Source organism: Bombyx mori, chromosome 10, assembly GCF_030269925.1.
Source record: "Bombyx mori chromosome 10, ASM3026992v2".
Taxonomy (NCBI): domain Eukaryota; kingdom Metazoa; phylum Arthropoda; class Insecta; order Lepidoptera; family Bombycidae; genus Bombyx; species Bombyx mori.
In genome coordinates this window covers 3,158,055-3,182,352 of record NC_085116.1, presented here as the reverse complement: position 1 = coordinate 3,182,352, position 24,298 = coordinate 3,158,055, and the positions used below count along the sequence as shown (strand labels likewise).

The 24,298-nt window shown below is 37.9% G+C and overlaps 3 protein-coding genes and 1 long non-coding RNA gene across 4 annotated transcripts in view; 2 read left to right on the top strand and 2 right to left on the bottom strand.

Moving 5' to 3' along the window:
• Nucleotides 1-24,298, top strand: part of LOC110385588 (uncharacterized) — a 933,915-nt gene that overhangs the window by 445,433 nt on the left and 464,184 nt on the right. The window lies entirely within an intron of this gene.
• On the bottom strand, nt 178-19,327 carry LOC101736856 (uncharacterized). Its single transcript, XM_021350790.3, has 5 exons — nt 19,250-19,327; nt 6,345-6,436; nt 5,717-6,265; nt 3,376-3,596; nt 178-912 (listed from the first exon to the last, which is right to left on the bottom strand). Exons 1-5 carry the CDS (start codon nt 19,278-19,280, stop codon nt 465-467), a joined length of 1,341 nt encoding a protein of 446 aa, XP_021206465.3. The 5' UTR covers nt 19,281-19,327; the 3' UTR covers nt 178-464.
• LOC134199462 (uncharacterized) lies at nt 2,301-3,035 on the bottom strand. Its single transcript, XR_009973967.1, has 2 exons — nt 2,780-3,035; nt 2,301-2,483 (listed from the first exon to the last, which is right to left on the bottom strand). It is a non-coding gene; the product is annotated as an uncharacterized LOC134199462 (long non-coding RNA).
• LOC101736727 (dynein axonemal intermediate chain 4) lies at nt 21,145-24,108 on the top strand. The gene has a single exon (XM_004930441.4). It carries the CDS (start codon nt 21,344-21,346, stop codon nt 23,540-23,542), a length of 2,199 nt encoding a protein of 732 aa, XP_004930498.3. The 5' UTR covers nt 21,145-21,343; the 3' UTR covers nt 23,543-24,108.

Genomic DNA, 24,298 nt, shown 5'->3' with positions numbered 1-24,298 from the left:
ATCCTTCAGAATTTTAGTGGTTGCACGAACTGAAGGTCGTATCGTATTCCTTTGGTTTCCACTTGTGGACATAGTTAAAACTAGTCTTACTCCAGTCCACGGACTACAGTCGTCCGTGGCCACGAAAAACGTCACGTATTCGAAATTTAAGAAATAGTATAATGAAAAATAAAAAAACGCGAGGTTAACAGTAGTTTTAATTATAAACTAAATGAAGATGTTATAGATACTGATCACGATCTAAACTTTGAGAATTTTCTGTATTAGATCGACAGATGAGCTAACAAATCGCCCATCGACATGGCGCCGAAGCGATGGAAATATCTTCTAGGATCATGCGCCCGAAGTGATGGAAATATCTTCTAGGATCAGGTCCTGGGTGTTTGCGTGGTACAACACCTCGGGAAGCCTGGGGCTTGCTAGACATTGTCACATTTCTACCTTAAGCTAGACGAGCTAGCTCTTCAAATGTACCCATGATCCGCTATAACCGCTGGTATGAACCCAAGACTTCCATCTTTCTTCTTAACGTAAAACCAATCGACATTTGTACTGGCACGCGCGCTGTTCTCGAGCACTACAACTTCACCTTTCTGCACGGTCACCGTTCTTTCCAAAACGTTACCTTTGTAATTACTATTGACGACCATCAGAGTTTGTCTTTTAACGTGCGAATTTTCGTGTCCATACTTTGAATTAAGCGAGCAAACAGATTTCGTTTTCAAATATAAATCGTCGAAATCTTTTTCCGGACAATAATTAGGTTGGATTCTGTCGTTGTTTCTGTATCTGCATTCGGAACGCGTCCTTCTGCGCTGTTGCGTTTTTTCGCCGTCCGTGGTGTTCCCGCGCGGCCGCGGGTACACGTCGGTGCTGCTCTCCCAACACGGTGACTTCCTTTGAGCTGATGCTCTGAAAGATACGAATGGTGGATTGTATATAAAAAAAATGCATAGTGTAAGAGAACGAAATATGCTTGGCTCAGTTCAAAGGTGACAGCGGATTAATAACATCTGTCTATCTATTTATCTATCAGCCCACGGACGTCCACTGCTGGATATAGGCGTCCCCTAAGCCTCGCCACAAAGATCGGTCCTGCGCTGCTTGCATCTGGCGGATCCCCGGGAACGTCAACAGGTCATCGGTCCATTTTGTGGCAGGCCTACCCATGATACGTCTTACGGTACGCGGTCGCTACTCAACAACTTTTCTTTCCCAACGGACATCCTTTTCTTTCCCAATGGCAATTTATAACAACAATAAAGTAATATCTTGTGCTAACGGCAACTCGACCTGATTGAAACCCATTGCAACCCAGCAAAAGATAACCAAAGAGCGTCAGAAGGAAAATCCAATTATATACGATCTACGTTTTCATGATCACCACATCAGAAATGGAAGCTTATGATCACATTAAATAGATAATACTCTAATACTAGAATTAGAGGTTTTTCAGCCGTAGACATAATTAAAACTTTTTTACGGTTCAATCTATTATTCAAAAGTTTTCTAATATCTTTCGATTATTTCCAACGTTTCGAATGTTTTACAGCTGTCGGTCGTCGATTAATCCGTAAAATAAGTTTTAACGACACAGTAAAACTCATATAATTTCAAAATTTGACAACGTCATAGCAGTGTTTACCGGACTTTTTGGCGGGAACGCGAGGAGTGAAGTTGTGTGATTTGTTTTATTTCTTCGATCAACAATAGTAACTAGATAAAGGGATACGTACAAAATTAAAGCAAAAACTGTCCGCGTGAATATATACTTATATAGCTACATTCGTTTACTAACAAACGGAGAAAAAAGTTTTGAAACACTTTTACTTTCAAACTAATAACAACTATGGCACCTAGTAATAAAGTCACAAATCTCCAAAACATTATCTAATACTTACGATCATTCGTCACATAAAACGAGCAAAGCAATAAATTACTCCTGTCACTTACCAATAAAAAGACATATTTTAAACAACTTTTAATGTTAAATCAATCTTAAGGTGCAACAAATAAAGTAACTTTTCCCTTAATTGCTCTGAGAACTAACATCGTTTTGCTTTATTTATTTTTGCTTCTTGAAATGCCGATTTCTATTTACTACAGGAGGTAAGGGAGTCGCGCTTAACACTAAAATATTTTATTAATGAATTAAAGTAAAAGTTTAGTTGTTTACTTTTTATGTTTTGGAAATGTATGTTTGTTAGTATCTATACATTACTTATTATTTTATTAGCGTTACGTTTTTGTGTAATATATATTTTTAAGTTTTCGCGACCAGTGCACATAATAAAACAACGTTTAAACGGTTTCAAGCGCGGTATTTTTATTACAATGTTTCGGCCACATTTCAGTAGCCGTGAGCACGGAAGGCAAAGATGTCCAGTGTCAATAAGCGGAGTTCTTAGCTGGCTTATAAAAGTCATCTCTTGTTTCTCTGGCGACAATCGAGATCCATTCTGCACACGTGATTGCTAGGAAAGCTAAAATAAAAATGGATAGCTAAGTATCTAATGAGAGTCCAACAAACAGACACAAAAGCAGCATTAACCAATTTTAACCAACTAATTTTGAAGTGCTGCTAACAAATTTAAAAAAAATATTACAACACAAATCTACTCCATGCATTTACTGTTCTGTTAAGCAAAAGTTTGTCCATGTGTTGGCCGAGCCTTGGCCAACATTTGTAGCGGTGGTTAAAAATCAGTAATTTTGTTCAAAATTTAATATTATTTATAAGTTTAAAGCTTACAATATAGTTTATACTTCATGTACTTACCGAAAGTAAGATACTCCGGCCGTTAAATTGCTTTTTCGGGCCTTATTTTTGCAACTTTTGAATATACATTGCGGTATTATGAGACGGGTTGACATTGGCTGTGTTTGAAGTGAACTAAACAAAATAAGAGCTCACATTTCAAGTGCGCTGTTATTTGACGAGACGGATTTTATGCACGACCCGAAATCTAGTTACTATTGTTGATCGAAGTTTTATTTTGTCTATTTAGTGTTTTTTCAGGTTTAAATGTGTATTATTGGTGGTTTATTAACTGTTTAATATCTGTGAAAGTGCAAAAATGTGGGAAAATGAAACAAGGCGCTGAACGTAACTTCTCGGGATCCTCCAAAATGTCCACTGAAAAAATCTCAGTCTCACCACCATTTTACTGAGGTTATATTTCATCCCATATCATCTCATTTCATTTAATTTCATCACAGTTGATTAATGTCTCAAATTATTCATATTCATTTCATTTCATTTTACTCCATATTATCATTTTTCATAAATATATAAATGTAAATTAAAATAAGACTTGACCTAAAGGTCTTAGTTACCAGGTAATAAATACCCTTATTTAAATTAGCTGTGTTTACCTGTTTGGCAATATTCCCAAGGGCAAACAAGCCTTATACAACACATATCCTTCGTCTCCGTGCGGAGTCTGCGCGTACAACCACTTGTCGTTCTTGAACACTGCGTTCACGACTGTGCCCAGCGGTAAGGTCAGCTCTTGTTGAGCTTCGTTTTGGGTCTGGTACAATATGCTGGGATAAGTTATTACCACCGGTATGTTACCGGGTCGATCGATTGAAGCCTGAAAGAGGTCACATTAAATGCTGAGTAAATTCGTCGAGCATTGAAGTCTGCACAAACTTATTTATTTGCTTACTAGCGACCCGCCCTCGCTTCGCTTCGGAAACATTGAATTTTATTATTGATAGCCGAGTCCCGCGATGTTACCCGCGGTTATTGTTGTATCGCGGGTGACACCGCGGGGCGAAGCACATTAGAAACCTCAGAAAAAATAACAGTATTTCTCGACTATTTAATGGGTGTTCTTATACATATAAACCTTCCTCTTCAATCACTCTATCTATTAAAAAAAACCGCATCAAAATCCATTGCGTAGTTTTAAAGATTTAAGCATACATAGGGATATAGGGACAGAGATAGCGACTTTATTTTATACTATGTAGTGATTTATGTTTACGTTGAAGTCGTCATGGACTAAAAGATAAAACGCCCGGTGCATTCGTATTGAGCGAGGCGAGTGTGTCGGTGTTCGAATCCCGCAGACAGGCACTAAGTTTTAACGCTTTACGGCTTGACTCAGACGGTGCAATTAATACTGCAATGAAATGTTCGTTTGTCGATGTGTTTGTCCTTCTTTAACGCTGAAACGGAGCAATGAATTAACATAGTTTTTATTTTTATTTTTAGATTTCGGTTAGGATAGTGAAATAGCCTTTTATTGAAATAATATATACCTATCTCATTTCTAGAGACAGTTCTTTTATTATCTTTAAAAAAAATACATAATACTTTTCTTTAACCATGCAGGCGAAGTCGCGGGTAACAGCTAGTATCTAGAATCCATATCAAATGCTACAATGAATTTATGTAAATGTCATAGAAATTTCATTGTAAATATAACAAACGTATTGTTTATTTTGTGTAAGAACATAATGTTTTCTTTGTTTTATCGCTTAGGTGTGATTACTGGAACCTATAGATATCATAAAGCCAATGCCGCACCCCTTTGAAATCATCATCAATCAAAAATAAAGTGTTTGAATTAAAACGTAGTGCTTTGGTCCAAGCTTAATACTGTAATTTGCAATTTCTGGCATCTATTCGATACGGAGGTTCGATGTATGGTACATAATTCACTAAAGCCCTTCAATATAATTAGCTTGGAAAGAAGCGTTTTTGCTGTTCGAAATTTATATACGAGAAAACGTTTTAAACAAAACCCGATTCCGAAAACTAAATTATGAGTAATTTACGCTCATCCAATTTCACGCCAATTTTTCGATCCATATTGTACACTGCGGGCGTTGTGCTTGTGTGTGATGTATGTGAAGGAGGAGAGGGCGAACTATTAATTATGAACAGTTATTATGTTATGTTGTGTGGTAAGAATATAATGATATTATGTATTGTGGCGATGGTTAGGCGTATTGTTAGTACGCACGTATAAATAAATTGACTTCCACGGTGAAGGAATAACATCGTGTATTAAAAATCAAACCCGCTAAATTATAATTTGCGTAATTGCTGGTGGAAGGACCTCTTGTGAGTCCGCACGGGTAGGTACCACCGCCCTGCCTATTTCTGCCGTGAAGCAGTAATGCGTTTCGGTTTGAAGGGTGGGGCAGCCGTTGTAACTATACTGAGACCTTAGAACTTATATCTCAAGGTGGGTGGTGCATTTACGTTGTAGATGTCTATGGGCTCCTGTATCCACTTAACACCAAGTAGACTGTGAGCTCGTCCAACCATCTAGCCTTAAATAAATAATCTATCGTCATGCCTATTTTTGCCGCGATGTAGATACGTGTACAATTCGAAGAGTGAGCAGCCGTTATATTATGTACATTACAATCGAGATATCGACCTCATATCTCAAAGTGAGTTTCTCGTTGTAATATCTGTAGGTAGATGAGTTTGTTGGCCTATCTAGAGCACCAATATTATACACATTGTTATTAATGTGAGTTTATTGAAATTTGAAACTTTTCTAATTTATTTTAAGCAGCGAATTGTGTAGACAGGCTCAACGCGTCTTTCGGGCCATTTCGCGTTTTTTATGCGCGTCTGAAATAGCTCGTATGGGCTATCACCTGCGACATCGGACATGTCACTGTTTTATTATATTATCGTTTATTAATTAATTTATTTATTTATTAAAACGTATTTCTAAAGTCAACTCACCTCTGTTAAAAATCCGTCTACATCTTTAATATCGTATCCGAATTTAGAGTTTTGTTTTGTCTTCTTTCTTCTGTGCCTGTGTCTATTTCTCCTCATGTATTGAAGGTCAACACTAGAATCATCAGAATAAGAATCCGATTCCTTGGTAAACTCATCACAAGCACTTTGAAATCTCAGATTATGATAATACTCGTTACGTCCTATGATCCTATTCGTGTCTCTATTCGAATTACACTTTCTATAATTGTCGTTTTCATTTAATCGTTGACTGTAATGTTGGGGTCTATCAATGTCACTGTATTTTTTAGGTCGTACATTTTCGCAGTTCCTCCCCTTTTCGCAAGCCAATTTCTTGTTTTCCAAATTCTCTTTCAGCACCCAAGTTAATGAAATTTTCGACTTATGTCGATGAGCTAGCGGCGTGGATTGCCACACGCCCATCTCTTTGATTTCAGCGTACTCGACCTCGGATTGATTCTGGTCGTTGGCTTCTGAGGTGATTTTGCAATTCGCAAGCAAGTCGAGTACCTCCAGCGTGGCACCATCAATCTATAGCACAAGAAACGATGAAGCGTTATAGTTTAAAAAACTTATTTGTAGTTCAAACAGAGTGATGTTCTGCTATTACCGACTCCGTCGAACCTTGTTGCGCGTGTACGGGACTATCGTTCTCGTTACATCGGGAGCCATACGGCGGCGGTAATTCCTTAAATGCGATCTCTGTAACAACGGTAACACCCGATTTATACAACAATTGGTCGTAACTGAACGGATGGGATTAATAACGAGGCTTACTCCACGGTCAGCTGAGCGGATTATTGGGCGTAATGAATTGCGTTCGGAACAATGGAAGTGGGCGGTGGAACAATGGCCTCCCGATGGGATGCGCGCTTCCGAGCTACTCGCGGACTCTGTATGAAATTCAATGCAGCCTGTCGGTCGACCACTGTCCGCGAGCGCTCATCCAGTACTGACCCTCGCACTGATACGTTATCGAAGCTATCGTTGTCACCGGATACCCATGTACAATGTCCCTATCACCTCTCTAAAATAACACACAGTGGGCGGTTAGCTTTCTCAAGAGAGACTTGATTTTCGCAACATATAAAACTAAAACATTCTTTAACAGTTTATTTAATAAATAATGTTTTTTTCGCAAGTATAATTTATTGATATTAAGAAGAAGGTATGAAATACCCACTTATGTAGTTTTTTTAGTGTAGTCGTTTTCTTAATTTCGATTCATAGACTAGGTATGTATTTTCTAGATTAATAGTTTCAAACAAATTTGATCTTTAAGTGAATATTTATTAGAACTAAAACAATTTAAAACGTTCATTTTGAAAAGTAGAAAATTTAAATAGTCAACTTTATTTATTTAAAAATTTACATAAGATATCAGTATTTATAATGGCAATAATTTTATATACATTTTAGTACGGTCAGGTGATATTTTAGCAAAGAGGTTTAGCCAAATTAGCCAGTATTTTAGTGTTTAGGTAAATAATAAACAAAAGATACATTTTAGGTTGCATTACTTATAATTTAAAATATTAAGTTTGTAGTACACGAACCAATAAATATTTTTGGTTTAAAGCAATATAACCTAACGACGTTCAAATATATACCTACTGACAGTTTGAGATTCACAATTCATATTTTTATGCCAGATCACCTAACATTATCGTATCTGGCGAGTATGCCTTCACGCAGCCGTGGTCTAAAAAGAATTAGGTGAAATTTATTTTATTAAAATTCCCAGAAAACTGTAGCAGACCGTAGATTGTAGTCACGAAGCAACTAATGGCTAGGTGCTAACCACTAAGAGTGTGCTGCACACAAAAACTTCTATTGTTTGAACAATTCTCACGTTTTTGTTCCACTATTTGCTTCGTATACCACCTGTACTTATATTTTATATTATAGTTCTAAATATAATTAAAACTTAATAATATTAATTAAAATAGAACGCAAGCTTTGAACATAATTTAAATAGATGGTAATTGCATTTCTCGAGTTTTGTTAGGTATCTATTTTATTAGGAACGAAAACAAAAAAACTTGCACCCATTAATTAATTAATATTCCAACGACAAATAAATTACTTCCCACAGATATGCGGATGTGAAATCAATAAAAGTAGGATTAAAATAAACGAAGAACCAGATTGTCAAGAGAAGATGGAAATTTATTATTGATACCTACTGAGATAATGCACACTTTTTTTCTTTAATTTCTATAATAGTCAATAACGTTGTCTAGATTAGATACTCACAAAAACTATTAATATTCTTTAGTAAAAAATAAAACTTTCGAAATAATTAATTCAACTATAAAATGCGTTCATTCCGTTTTCGTCTGAATTGGAAAGTTGATAGGCAGACAGCGGTAGGCAGCGGCTTGGCTCTGCCCATGGCATTGCTGAAGTCCATGGGCGACGGTAACCACTCACCATCAGGTGGGCCGTATGCTCGTCTGCCTACAAGGACAATAAAAATAAAAAGTATAGTTTGTCACGTGTTATGTGATTATGAATTTATTGTTTGTGTAATGTGGTGCTAATTGTTAATTATATTTAGGTCAATATGCTCAGAGAATGATCGAGTGCCGTAATTATTATACATGTGCTTTTAAACTGTAGGTACGCTTGCAAAATACGAATAGACTTGTGTCTAGCTCTCAAATGTAAGTGACGTCATGTAAGTGGAAATCTACTGTAAGGTTGTACTGTCTGTGTTCTCCAGAATTTAATTTTAATTTCTGTTCTCATTTACGCGGGATCGGGATGAGTTAATTTTGAAGACGTCATGACCTAAAGCATAAGACGTCCGGTGCATTCGTATCTAGCGATATAATACAACGGTGTTCGAATCCCGCAGGCGGGTACCATTTTTTCTAATGAAATACGTCCTTCACAAATGTCCACAATTGACTTCCACGGTGAAAGAATAACATCGTGTAATAAAAATCAAACCCGCAAAAATATAATTTGCGTAATTACTGGTGGTAGGACCTCTTGTGAGTCCGCACGGGCAGGTACCTATCACTACCCTGCCTATTTATGCCGTGAAGCAGTAATGCATTTCAGTTTGAAGGGCAGGGCAGTTGTTGTAACTATACTGAGACCTTAGAACTTATATTTCAAGGTGGGTGGCGTATTTACGTTGTAGATGTCTATGGGCTCCAATAACAACTTACACCAGGTGGGCTGTAAGCTCGTCCACCCATCTAAGCAATCATCCGTTTCTGTGTATACCATGAAATAACTATTGTTTTATCAAGCTCAAGTTTGACTGCCACTTTCTATATAAAATTTTTAAACGTGTATGAATTGGGAAGCAAAGGAATTATGTTCGCGTGCATCCCTTTGCTGATACTTATTGTCTACAAATACCATCGTGGTACGAATATACGCAATGGATTATCTGTCCTAGTTCATAAATATTAAAATACTTTCACATATATTATTATCGGTAAACTGTGAATGCGGACAAAGCTAATAAAAACGCGAACAACCTTTTTGTTGAACATTGTGATTATATATTTTTTTATTAATCAGTACTTATCAAAATATTTATGCAATACCTACACAAGACATTATGTCGAGTCATAATTTCGGTTTTATGGTTGCGGACCACCCACGCTTTATACTTTTTTATTGCCGCTTAGAATTCGGATACGTAAATAAGAATTTATTGTCATCATTAATTGGCGAAAAAAGAGTAATTTTATTATGTAGGTAGTAGGTACGTTGGGATGTCGATTCGAGTCTTATTAAAAAACAAAATGGTTCACATAATTTTAGTAAAATAATTATATTTAAGTGATAAAGCTAGCTTTTTATTATTAGCTAATACACTTATACTTGGTATTTGATAGCACTGTACATGAATTAGATCTGCAGTAAATCCCAATGCTAGTCGGGGCGAATAAACCTCGATGGAGTAACTAAACCTATCGTATGTTAGGAAACTACGCTTTACTGTCATCAAAATGAAAAAGCACAGAGGTCATCCCCGTGTCTTTGAAGTTTAGACGTCATATCATACTGCATAATACTATTTTTGTTAAAACATTCACTGCGACTCTTAAATATTAAGTTTTATTTTTATTACTCAGATGGGTGGACGAGCTCACAGCCCACCTGGTGTTAAGCGGTTACTGGAGCCCATAGACATCTACAACGTAAATGCCGCCATCCACCTTGAAATATGAGTTCTAAGGTTTCAGTATAGTTACAACGGCTGCCTCACCCTTCAAACCGTAACGCATTACTGCTTCATGGCAGAAATAAGCACTAAGCAGGGTAGTGGTACCCACCCGTGCGGACTCACAAGCGGTCCTACCACCAGTAATTACGCAAATTATAATTTCCGGGTTTGATTATTACACGCTGATATTCCTTCACCGTGGAATTTCATTACAAAAATTGGTACTGCGGGATTCGAACACCGGTGCATCGCCAGGTACGAATGCACCAGACGTACTATCCCTTAGGCCACGACGACTTAACTGCACTGTGTAATAGAAGAAGTAACCATAAGGTAGTTGCGAATTAGATCTGCAGTAAATTCCGATGGTAGTCGGGGCGAATAAGCCCCGATGGAGTAGCTAAACCTATCGTATGTTACGAAACTACGCTTCATCAAAATGAAGTAACAAACAGGTCATATCCGTGTCTTTGAAGTTTAGACGTCAAATCATACTGCATAATACTGCTTTTATTAAAACATAGCGGCCCGCTCCAGCTCCGCTCGGGTCAACAAAAATTTCAATGATATTTGACGCTGTTTTATTTTTTAAATAAAAGAACACTTATTCCGGCATAATTATAATAGTTAGACATATGCTGTCGCGACACTTTTTGTAAATAATAATGTGTTCTACAAAGTCGTAGTGCATTATTTTATTCTATCATCAATCGTTTTCGCAAGGCACGCGACGTAAAGAATATTTTAGGTATTTTTTTACACCTTGGGTTACATTATTGGAGTTTTAGTAAGAATCCCTAATATTTTTCAAAAAAGATTATAGCCTATGTTACTCGGGAATAGTGTAGCTTCCAAACAGTGAAAGAATTTTTCAAATCGGTTCAGTAGTTTCGGAGCCTATTCAATACAAACAAACAAACAAATATTTCCTCTTTATAATATTAGTATAGATTGACTGCGACTATTAAATATTATGTGTATTATTATTCTATGACTGCGACATCATATTATTATCTCATGAACGTATATTTTCTTCCATTGTCCCGAGTCGTAGATGCCATACGTTATTTTAATAAAACAGGCGAAATTAAACCGTAAAAGTAATTTTAGTTATCTTCGTGAATTTAGTTGTCAATTTTAATGCATCAATCTACCTGGTTTTAAGGTATTATAAGAGCGTGTGTGCTTAGTGCGAGTTTTTTAACGTTCTCGATATCGTAAAAGTTAGCTCATATTTGTACGGAATGGGATCGTTTGATGTACCAACTGCATACAAAATTGGGTTAACTTTTACGCTATCGAGAACGTTAAAACTCGCACTGAGCACACTATACATAATGTCCACACTTAACTTTGAGGCATGAGACTTCAGAACCTAAAAGAGATTAGAGAATTCAGGTGTTTGCTTTACATGAATTTAAAGTCGGAAACTTCGATACTATATAAAGGCCGTAAATAAATGGGTACTTTAACATATAGCATATTTAATATACATTTTTTTTATTTCCCTCAGTAACTACGTCATACAACTTTAACAGTATCGTTAAATAACTTTATGAACATTTATGTTTTTACACTACGCACTGTAAAACAAAGTTTACACAGTTAAAAAGATCTTAAGTATTCCGCATTCTTTATCAATCGAACAGTCACATTCTGTCATTTCTTAAAGATGCGTGAAGAAGACAATGCTTTAAGTGGAGCTCACGAGCAGATCGCTATGGCGGGAATGTGCCCCAACTCTCCCACAATGGAGAAAAGGCGCGTATCCGACACGACTTCAGTGTTTTTTTTTTTTATTGGCAACGACTACCGAAAACGTGTGCGCACGCATCCGCCGTGATAAAGAGTGGCACGCAATCCATTGTTACCGAATTATGTGGATGGTTTCAATATAAGTACGTTAATCTAAATAAATTTATTAGTTAAGATTATGAACTTAAGGTTTTTGAATTTTGATTATTAATTATGTAATTTTACTGGTGGTAGGACCTCTTGTGAGTCCGCACGGGTAGGTATCACCACCCCGCCTCTTTTCTGCCGTAAAGCAGTAATGCGTTTCGGTTTGAAGGGTGGGGCAGCTGTTGTAACTAACTATACTGAGACCTTAGAACTTATATCTCAAGATGGGTGGCGCATTTACGTTGTACATGTCTATGGGCTCCAGTAACTACTTAACACCAGGTGGGCTGTGAGCTGGTCCACCCATCTAAGCAATAAATAAAAAAAAGATGAGCCAATGTTAAGAGGGAACTGAGCTAATAGACTGTTAATGAAACGTGAGCACTACAGCCCATTTGTACTTACAATTCTACTTTGGGAACATCTATCTCACTCTCCAAAACGCAGCACTACCTATTTGGCGGCGTATATAAGATATGTAGATGTCGTTTTTAGATTTAAAAAAAAAGCAGTCATATAAATCATGGATTTTGATATTTATAGGCAAACACACAATAAATGCCTTTACGAATTTATTATAGTTATAGAGAAACATTTAATTTTATGTGTATCTCGTTAAATGTAGGCGTTCCTACAAAAATACGTGGATCAATATTATAATGAGTTATGCGCCTTATCGAATATTATCTATCTAATAACATGTTTAGTTTGATGGCTAGCTTTTATAATTTTATGTATTTTTTTTTTTGGAATTATAAAATATTGTATCGAAGATTTATTCCGTGTTTTTAGTATTTAGATTGTACATATTATGCACAAAACCATCAAGTTATTAATAATACTCGTACGGAAACTGAAAAAAAAATCTGTAAATATGTATACCTACAGAAATGTCGTTTTGGTAAAATGCCAATCTAAAAAAAGTTTTTTTTTATTATTTTATTACGCACAATAGAACATTAGTAATAATAACCCTAGCTTTTTAAATAAAAAAAGGCGCTTAAATAGAGAACCGATTGAAATAGATGTAATAAAATTATTGTATAGTCATCGGTTCTTCATACGTGTGCAAATTTTCAAGATAATCGAAAATCTTGAAGTTATTAAAAATATACGTCATAGATTCCCTTACATCGATATATTAGATTCCTAAGTAGTCTATACACATGTCTAGCTAATAAAAGCGTGTTAAAATCACGTGCTGCGCGAAGTCACGGCTTCGTTTAGAACAACCATCCGCCCCTCCAGACATGAGATTGAATTCTCAATGTATTGTATTTTAACGGTTGTTCTGTCTTCACACATTACATCACATCACATGATATTGCTGCAGTAATAGTAAAGCATACCCGATCCTGTGGACCGAATGGTAAACAGTCGACGTCGCCCTAAGCACGTCATTACAGATCCTCCCGATTCATTAACGGTGATTTTAGGTACCTCAAGTACCGGTCACCGTCCTCGCCGAACCCGTAGCTTGCGACGGAGGGCTCAACGAGTAAATTAACCCATAGACACAGTCCACTAAGTTTCTCGCCAGATCTACTCAGTGTGTCGCGTTTCCGATCCGGTGGTAGATTCTGCGAAGCACTGCTCTTGCTAGGGCCAATGTTAGCAACACTCCGGTTTCAGCCCCGTGAGCTCACCTACACGTCAAGGAGAAGCTCAGCATAGGTAGGATTTTTTTTAAATAAATGATGGCAAAAATCAATAGAGAATCATAAACATAACGTGTTACATAAGTAATAATTGTGTATGTTGTATAACAAATTGTGGGGAGATGCAGTGAAGTTAAGTTTGGGTTGTATGTGCCAAGAATAATTGTACCGTGAGAACTGATTACATGTAAAAACGGGCGTGTACTGGATGCAAAAAAATTAATCGGAAAATTCATTCGTTTCTACATTTTCCTAATTAATTTATTGCTGAAAATTGCTATATTGGTCTACGACTCGCGTAAAGTAGTGATATTTACATTGCAGAGTAATTTATGAAATGGACCCTACGTGTTGCCTGAAAATTTTCATCGTTTTCTGTGCCTCCAGCGTAGCCCAATAAATGAAAGAAAATATTGAAATGTTTATCGCGGCTACATATTATAAATACATATAACATTATAAATACTACGATTTGCGACGCGGTCTTACAGAAATTTTAATTGTAGTGGTGACCAATACAATTGGGATAAGTTTAATTTATTAAATGGAGATCTCTTTGGACTACCTTAATCTTTCAGAACTGTTTGTGGCGTTTTGTGTCTAAGGAAAAATCTATATTCATTGATATAATGTAGCAATGTTGCTATTGTGGCCGCCAATGTTGACGGAGAGGCATTTTGAAGATTGAGAAATCTTAATTATTACCTATACTTAAAGTGGGGAAATGATAAGTTGATGATGTCTGTTGTATCCTCCTGATGGAGGTAATTTTGAGGATAGACGAAGAGGTGTTGGATTTTGAAGCATTTCATTAGTTATTATGTTCAGACCGAAGAAGAAGCTAAGTCGCTTTTTCTAAACATGATAAAGGCATCACGAAACAGTGCACCATGCTCACTCACACTTTGACAATATTATTCGATATGTTTTAATGGATTTATATTTTTATATCTATAACTTTGATTTTTCGGGAGTGTGTTTCTCGTTTTCATTCGGTTCGTATTCTGCAGACGCTCCATTCCGAGTCACGATGCTTCGTGCACGCACCGATCGACCAAAATGCGAAATTGTTCCGCGCGTCAGTAGAATGAACGGCCGTCGGAACACACAACACACAACAGACATAATACATACTCCTATGACTGTGCGATGCACAATTTTTGCATTCTTCATAGGACTCGATATCAAAGTAGTCATTATAGGCAGTTTGCGATACAAATTCTAAGTTCATAGAATCAAATCTTTAAAAAAAAATTTTTTTTATTGTTTATATGGGTGGACGAGCTCACAGCCCACCTGGTATTAAGTGGTTACTGGAACCCTATAGACGTTTACGACGTATGATTTTTATTACACGATGTTATTCCTTCACCGTGGAAGTCAATCGTGAACATTTGTTAAGTACATATTTCATTACAAAAATTGGTACCCGCCTGGGATTCGAACACCGGTGCATCGCTCAACACGAATGCACCGGACGTCTTATCCCTTAGGCCACGACTACTTTAAACAAATAATGTGTTCAAGTAGATATAGATTTTATTGTCATCGATAATAAAAGAGAGAATTCGTGAAGTATCAGTCCAAGGTAAATTGATACTGTGGCTTACAACCTTCGAATGTGTGATGCCGTAAAAGACCGAGTGAAATATTCAAGTATGGGCATCAGAGGTTCTCTGACTATTTTATCAGCGTACTGCGGTCGCCAATCCGATTTTGCTGGTGGCCGGGCGTATTGTAAGTCCACACGAGTAAGTACCTCCATCCGGCGAGTTTCTGCCGCTATGCAATCTGGCATTTCTATTTAAAAAATAGAACAGACCCTTTGAGTTTCTCGCCGTCACCTCTCAGTGAGTCGCGATTCCGATCTGGTTGTAGATTAAACGAAGCACTGCTCTTGCTAGAATAGTTAGCAAGTCCCCCCAAATTTAACCCCGATAGCTCACCTACCCAACCGCGTGTAGTTTGAATAGCCCTTTAAACTACTAACGTCTATATAGGCAATAAAATGTACTGTAAAACTTAGCCTTCAAACTCACGTCTCAAGGTGAGTAGCGACATTTACGTTGTTGATATCTGTGGGGTCCAGTAATGTGCTGCGAAGACTTGCGTAGGTTGGCCAGCAATAAACAGACTAGAGGAACCGAAGACCGCGCTTAGTGGTGTAAATTGGAAGAGACCTACGACTGTGGGCTGTTATGATTGTGATAAAAAACGAATTAATCTGTATAAGTGTTACCTCCCTAATAACATACCGGTATGCTTTATATGCTGAACTCGGCATCAAGCAGTGACTATCCTCCATTGTTCAGGGTCGCATTCTTACTTTCTTCGGGCATGTGTCCAAGGGCGGATCCAGCTTTGGCGCCAGGAGGGGGTCAAATTTAGATGCGTTCGTTCCCAAACGTTTGCCATTATACAAAGTTATTATATTATATTAAATTAATTAAATATTGAAGGTATGTAGTTACATAAAATCTGTATGTTGACAAAATATATAAATAAAATCATTATATTCAATTAGTGGCCCACCTAAGTCCTGGAACCAGCTCAGGGGGTGGTCATGACCCCCATGACCCCCCCCTGGATCCGCCATTGCATGTGTCACGACGGGCTGACGACTTAGTTGAGCGCCTTGTGGTGCATGGCATGAGACAGAGGGTGCAAGACCGCGCAGCAGATCACGGTTACGATGGACCGACCAAATAAAGGCAGCTTTAAGTGGTTCCGTTAACGGGTGCACAAGGGCCGTAGTACGCGAGGAATGGCGAAGTCTAGTGAAACGCAACAGCACCCGAAATGATGACCACGACTACTCTGAGACGAGTGATTACGACTGAGAAGATGTTTTATATTATTTAAGTGTAAGGTCTTCGCCCCTAACATCGATTAATATGCAAACATAACCATAGACTTTTCGATCCGCAATCACAAACAAAAAGGCTTTTTATTTTACACCTACAATGAAACTATGATTAATAGCTATTTCAATGTGTTGAAGCGCTTAATCACTTCGCGAACCCGAGGTCAAAGAGGTATCATTTTCAATTCGACGTACAGATGTTATCACGTGCGATCATCTCTCGCCGAATGCTCCGTGGAATTCTGACGCTGCCATTAAAAAAAATTGATTTAAAATTTCTCAAAACAAAAATTTTTATGTATCGTTATTTAAGGTCAAGAGAGGACGTGATCACGGCGATGCGGATAAAAGTTATTTATTTGCGTGGGGCGCTGCAATTAGTGGGGCGGAGCGCGTCTGAACTCACGACCTCTCGACCCACGATTCGCGCCGCCCTTGGACACTCCGCCTGTCGCCTTCGACTTAACTGCTACGAAAGAATTAGGAAATTCTTTTCTCCTCGCAATCTCTCAATATAAATCACATTGAAATATCGAACGATCAATAAAGTTAAGACACGATGTAATTAGGGCTCTTAAATGTTTTCACGAACAGAGCATCCATGACGACAAAACAGATGCATGCATTTCATAGTTTGGTATTGTATATAAAATACTATTGCCTTTCTAGTAGGTTCTCTACAACCTGTTCTGTAGGATGCATTGGATTTTACTTTTTTTCTTCTAAATAAGATGCTATTAACGATACACGTTGCGCGTGCGCATCCACAACGAAATGTTGAGATGTGGGCGTTACTGTACTCCGTGCTCAGTGGTTCTTTTTTGATCATCACGAAGCTATGGGAACTGATGATATTTAAAAAAAAAACAAGTAAAATGTGTGGAATTCTGGAAAACTAGATACACAGTCAGGTCAGAGCGGCTAGACGGCACAGAACTTAAGGCGTGTCGGCTTCTGCGAGTTCACCTCCTCGCAGATTATGGCGACGGAACGTAAGAGATAGTCTAGCAAAATTCAAAATTTTAATACAGGTGCGCCTACAAAATAGAGGGAAGTGAGCAAAGAAATGGTATATGACAGAGAAGTATGGAAGGGGAAAACATATTGCACCGACCCCAAGTGACTGGGAGAAGGGCAGGAGAATGATGATGTGCGCCTACAAAATTTGTCGTTCAAATCAAATTACGATAGCCTGAGAATTGAATTAATATACCTAATTTAAATACAATTAACGTGTGCCTGATAAAAATAAGATTCGCAAATAAATACTATAACCTATACCTAGTCAGGTCATAAATTCTGTCACATGTTTAATGTAAAATAATTGAAACAAGTTTATTCACTATGTAACCATTCATATACCAAAATGAACTTAACAAAACATAGATTCTTATGACACTAAAGTTTATTCAAAATGACCTCCGTGATTTTGAATACAGTCCTTCAATCTGCGCGGCCAGTCGTCTATCGCAGCACGAACGAGGTCCATGTCAATATCGGCGGCTGCCTTAATCAAGGATGTCTTGAGTGACTCCAAATTGGGATGAGGCTTTGAGCACGCCTCTTCCTCCAAGTGTTGCCATATCTTGTAATCTAACGGATTCAAATCTGGACTGGAGGAGGGCCAGTCTTCGTGCCGGATGAAGTCGATTTCACGCGGCGCCAGCCAGTCTTGTGTGCTCTTCGCTCTATGAGCTGGCGCCGAATCTTGTTGGAATACCCAGTGCCTGTTATTGAACATGGTATGAGAAACAGGTTCCACAAGGTTCGTCAGGACTGTATTTTGATACACAACTGCATTCGTTTTTACACCTTTCTCACAAAAATGTACCTCTGTTAAGCCCCAATAAGAAACTCCCAACCATACCATGAGCGAGAATGGAAAATGACCTCGTTGGACACGCGGAATACGGTTGCTCGCTTCTTCACTACTGTGTGCGTATCATTTTGTTTGTTGTAGCTCTCTTCTACGGTAAAAATTTTTTCATCCGAAAAAAGAATTTCCCGATATTTTTTTCCCGCGTACCGCTTCAACAAAGCGCGGCATCTCTTCAGTCTCAGGTCCATTAGACGAGCATTCAAACGATGTCCTGTTTTTCTTCGATATGCCCGAAGCCCTAAGTCTTCAATTAACACCCTTTTCACCGTGGTTCTGCTTAACCCCATCTGAAGGGCCAACAGTTTCTGCTTACGTTTGGGATTTCTTTGAATTCGCGCCTTCACAGCTTTTATCACTGCTGGAGTCCTAACAGACCGAGGGCGACCACTTCTTGACCTGTCATCTACACTAGAGTCTTCATTGTATCGTTTGATGGTACGATAAACGAATCTTTTGGTTATATTAAAATTTTTCAGTATGTTAAAAATTTGAATTGGCGCGTTACCGCAACGATGCAACGCAATAACTGCAACACGGTCTTCTTTAAGCGTCCACTCCATATTTAAAAATGAGTAAAATTCTAAAAGTATACATTTTTATTTTCATGAACAATTTGAGATTCGAATTCAATAAACTTTTTTGTGGCCAGCATTCTAAAAGAAAAGTTTTTACTGTGTGACAATACTTGAGTCGACTATTATCAAAGCCGGCAATCTGACTTTTGGACAATGATTGGTAAATCAGAAAAACCAATTATTGACTTTGTATTCCATTGGCAGTCACAAAACTCTTCGGAACGACATCTCAGATAAATTACAGGTTAACTATTAACCTTTATTTAATGCAGGTTTTGAACCGTATTCTTTGAAGGAGACGATTATATTCAAATCAATCTGTATTGACATATCAATAAATTTTTTTTGTCCAAATGCACAGATTGCCACCTTTGATAATAGACGACTCACTTATGACCTGACTAGGTATATTAGAAAGCGTGACACAAAGCGGAAAGGGCACTTACTATCTTTTAGTTTCTTGAAAATACTCTTCATAATGTATTCCCAGGCAGGTGTACTGTGGCACGCGCGCGTTACTAATGCTCCACAGAGGTGAGCCGGCGTCATGGTTGGCTGACCAGACTCACAAGGTGGATAACACCGTGAGTAGTATACCTTACCTTACTGAACGTCGCTGTGATGATTCAACAAAGAATCGAACTTAGCCGACCGAAAAAGTATTGGTTCGGTTATGAGTTTGGCAAACTAATTCGATACCGTTTATAAATTACTATTTTGTTGATTTGCCGCTGTATCCTACAACAACATCGAAGACATTTTCACAGAAGTTCGATTAGCATACGGTGTACAATCTAGTACCTAGGTATTAATCTGCTCGAATGTCTATTTTCAACATAATGACAACGTTTTGCTGTGGTCTAATTAAGGTGTTGGAAGATTCGTTTGTAAACATTACCTAATAGAAATATCAGCCGAAGTCATAAGAGAGAACCTTTAACCTGCAAATTATACCAATATCTTATCCATATTAACGTTAGTGTATGTGTAGGAAGCATGCTCGGCAAAGCGTATCGCAGTAACGCGTGCGATATGCGCTACAGACTTCACAACGACTTATTTTAGAAATCTTCTCTCTTTGAAATTTTCATTTATGTTCTTTTCCTGTTTACTGTTGTCAGAGTTTGAAAATATACTCTATTATTCGATTTAGTATTGATTGTTTAATCTCAAAGCCTCCAAACATTTTTTGTGGCAAATGGAGAAAATCGTACGGTATTCCAAAGCCACGGTGGCAGCAAAACGATCAAAGTGATACTGCACACCAGAACTTACAAAGCTGTTGTAATAAATGTAAATAGATATTTGTCAAGATACAAATAAAAGTAATCCCCATTGCGCCCAAGTAATGGATCTGTGTTTTTAAATTTTTTTGTTACTTTCAAAGATGGACAAGTATACGGCCGACTTCTTTAGGCATAAATAAATAGCTTACAAAAATGTTGCAAACAAAGATCCCTTATTTCGAGACACTTTCTGTTCCAGCTTCGTCCAGCAGGCCTTGCAGACCTTATTCTGTAAAATTAGTTTTAATAAAATGACATTCAGATTCTCAACCTTACGTTTTCTCTTATGTTACGTGTGTCGCAAAGGCGTCCGACACAAGAACCCTCAGGGTCCAGATACGAAAATGATTTTCACAAAGATCCTGACGAACCGGGAATCGAGTCGGGGTTCGTAATTTAGATAGCAGGCAGCATGACTAACTAATTCTCCGCGATTAGTGTTAGTTTAAATGGAATTGACCTATAAAAAGTGCCCCGCTGTTTTGCATGATAATGTATACACGAATATTCATATTGATTAAAATACAACCGACATTAAATGACCCAGGACTTTTTTTTTAAGTTTTAAACGTGTGACCGAGCCCACAAATCACCTGGTGTAGTATGGAATGGGATCCGCTGGATGCAGGCAGAGTAGGACCGATTTTTTTCGGCGAGGCTTGGGGGACGCCTATATCCAGCAGTAGAAGTGCGTGGGCTGATGAATGTGTTTACCGGAGACAAAGACGACATGAGGTCGAATTTTTTTTTATTGCCCTTGTAGGCCGACGAGCATACTGCCCACCTGATGATGAGTGGTTACCGTCGATACATGAATTGTATTGTTTTACGTGTCCCATCCATATAATTGGAATGCTTGACTATTTTGCGGCCGTGAACACCGACGGGCGATCGTAGTACGCTGGTATAATACTTTAAGAATGCCTCTGGTGATAAATCCCGTAATCTGTGGGAAGAAATGAGGTGGAGCTATTTTAAGCTGGCACCACACACTTATGTACTTTATTTTGTTTTTAGATCTTGATGCTCTAGACAAATTAGTATAAACAACTTAGAAGTCTTAGGATTATGGACTATTTGTGTGAATCGATTCAAATAAATATTGTAGCTAAATTGTAAAATGTCAATGTCAACCGTCACAATGTAATTGGATTAGTGTTTATTAAATCTGCCTTGAAATACGTAACTGTATTTTCCTAAAAAAAAATCCATCAGGATACGTATGTATGTATGTACTTTGTGTAAATAAAAATAATGTCGTCCAATATAATGCTACCGGAATCCCCGGATCCCAATACACGATCAGAAACTGTAGCCTCAAAGATCAGTTTCAATGAGCAGTCTTCATCTAGAACAAGCAAAGTTGCGTTTTCGTTTATGGAGAAAAGAGCAATGTATCGTGTTGTGGTTGACGGTGCCGATGTCACACCCGAAGACATTCTCGAGCCTGATTATGTAATGATGGTAGATACTTTTTCGCACGCTGCCTTTGAAAACAAACCCCGTTTTAAAAGTGAAACCGGGCTTAAAGCTACGTCTAAATCACGATCCGTTACGGAGGGTGCGATGACTGTTTTTGCAACGACAATCTCTCTTGACGACATTCATATCGATCACACGCTCAACACGAGCGAGGGTTTTATACCTGACGACGAAGTTCTCGAACAAGCGCCTTCAGCATTTTATCTCCCGAAAAGTAAACCAGTCATGTCTTATCCCCCAGAAATTTTCATTGTGCTTAAAGAGACAGAAACTTGCTATTTGTTCGAATTACCTAGTTTTGCTTTTGAGAAAGGTACTCCTGAAGCAGATAAGGTAGAAGAGGATAATGAGTTTTATCAATATATTACTGTTGGAAAAGGGAGAAACAGAAAAATGATTGTGGAGGAAACACAAACCGAAGAGTATATTGTACAAACACGACACACGCTCGCGTCGAGACCCCAAAGGAAAAATGCTATAGCATTCGCATCTTTATGGGACATGCACGATACCTACGCTAAGCTTGCAAACGTGAAAAAAGTAGAAGAACCTGATGAAATGGTGCTCTATCAATCAGCAGCACCCAATTTACTCAGAAAGAAGAAACTAAATGTTTTTGACGCTTCCTTGAAAAAAGGAAAATGTTTTGAAGAACTAGCGTCGACACCAGAATTCCTAGATGCGGTTTTATTGGCTGAACGTGTATTATCGACACTAGAATATTCTGAAGCTCAGAAGAAATACCGTGGCTTGGTTCGTATAGATCCACTCTCGTTAGATTTAGTGTATATTTACACAATGAAACCTTTATGGACTTTTGAATGTGAAGATACCATAAACCGCCCCATAACTGGAATCTCATTTAATCCGAAGAATGAGAATATATTAGCAGTCGCTCACGGGAAGTTCCGGTATGCTGAATGCTATAACGGCTTGGTCTGTATTTGGTGTACAAAAAATCCACTAAAACCCGAAAGAGTTTACCAATTCGAAGATCCATTAACATCATTGGCATTTGCCGAAAAAAACCCTAACTGGCTAGCTTGCGGTTTTGCTAACGGTGACGTATTGATTTTGGACATCACTTCATACACCACAAAAAGCATAGCGAAAAGTAAACGCGACACAAATCCCTGTTTTGAACCAATCTGGGTGACAAGTTGGCGATCAATTGATAAGGATAATGAATTCGTTATGACTTCATGTCAAGACGGAAGGATCAACAAATTTACTAACACTAAGACCCACGATTTTATATGTTCACCCATGATGAGAATATCAACCGTCGAAGGTAAGATGAAAGGGCTGGAAGCAACGAAAGCATGTTTGAAAGTAGACGTTCCTATAACGCGCTACCCAGCAGCGTTATGCATAAAATGGCACCCGAACGTTGAGCACGTGTATCTAGTTGGTACTGATGAAGGATGTATTCACAAATGTTCTACTCATTATCTGAATCAACACATCGAGGTCTTCAAAGCACATGCAGGTCCTGTTTACGGCATGGAGTACTCCCCTTTTATGAGTTCGTTGTTGGTGTCTTGCGGCGCAGACGGTGCTATAAGATTGTGGATAGAAGGCATGGATGACGTCATTATGACCTTAACATGTCCCGCTGCAGTATACGGTATCGCATTCTGTCCAATCAACTCCACGGTGATTTTATCAGTAAGCGGAAATATACTTTCCATTTGGGATCTGCGAAGGAAAACTCATATGCCGTGTGCGGAATACTCTTTTCCTAATAACGTTGTTCTGACGTACATTAAATTTGCCGCTTCGGGAGATAATGTCTTCGTTGGTGAGACGTCTGGACGCATTCACACATTCCATTTGGAAGACACTCCGATACCACCGTTTTACCAAAGAAAGATGTTAGACGAGGCGATCAAAAAAGCACTTTGCACGAGACCACAGCTCTTGAAGCAACTCGAAAAATTGGAAAAATTTAGAGAGAAGTATGCGAAATAATTAACGAAATCAATTTGAATAAAATTTGTACATGTGATATTTATAAGTAGCAATCATGAAGCTATTAAAATTATTTTATTACTAGCTGTTACCGTCCGCTTCGCTGGGCATTTAAAATTAACATTATTATTTCTCACCCCCACAAAGACTCTCATCATTAACGCCCCCGCAACTGGTGTAGGGAGTCCAACACTCATATAAATATTAGCCTATCCATTAACTACATGTATTTTCTACATGAATACCAAGTTTCAATTCAATCGGATGCTTGGTTCAGTAGTTATAACGGAACATCCGTAAAAAGCAGTGTAGATTTATATATTAGTATAGGTTTTTTTTAAATCTAAAGCTCATTCTTGTTTATACCACAATTAAACTACAAGAGAATATACCTATCTATCAAAATCACCAACTTAGCTTACACTGCTTGACATCACTTTAATATATTAGTTACTGCGCTGACCTCATCGGTTTTGCCACAACCTTATACACCGTCTGTAACCAACGTTCACAAGTTCATGTTCAATTCTATGGTTGTAATAATAATTATACCCAAATCACATTTTCATTTTTTGCGTTTGTGAATCTGTTCACGAATGAGTGCCGATTTTAATGAATCTATTGATTTTTAAATTGTTATTAATAGATAAATATACTTGATTTGTAGTATCAAATATTGAAATTTGGTATATTTCAAATCTGGCAACAATGACTAGCCCATATTTTTCACAACCAAGTCGAACTGTGATTAAATAC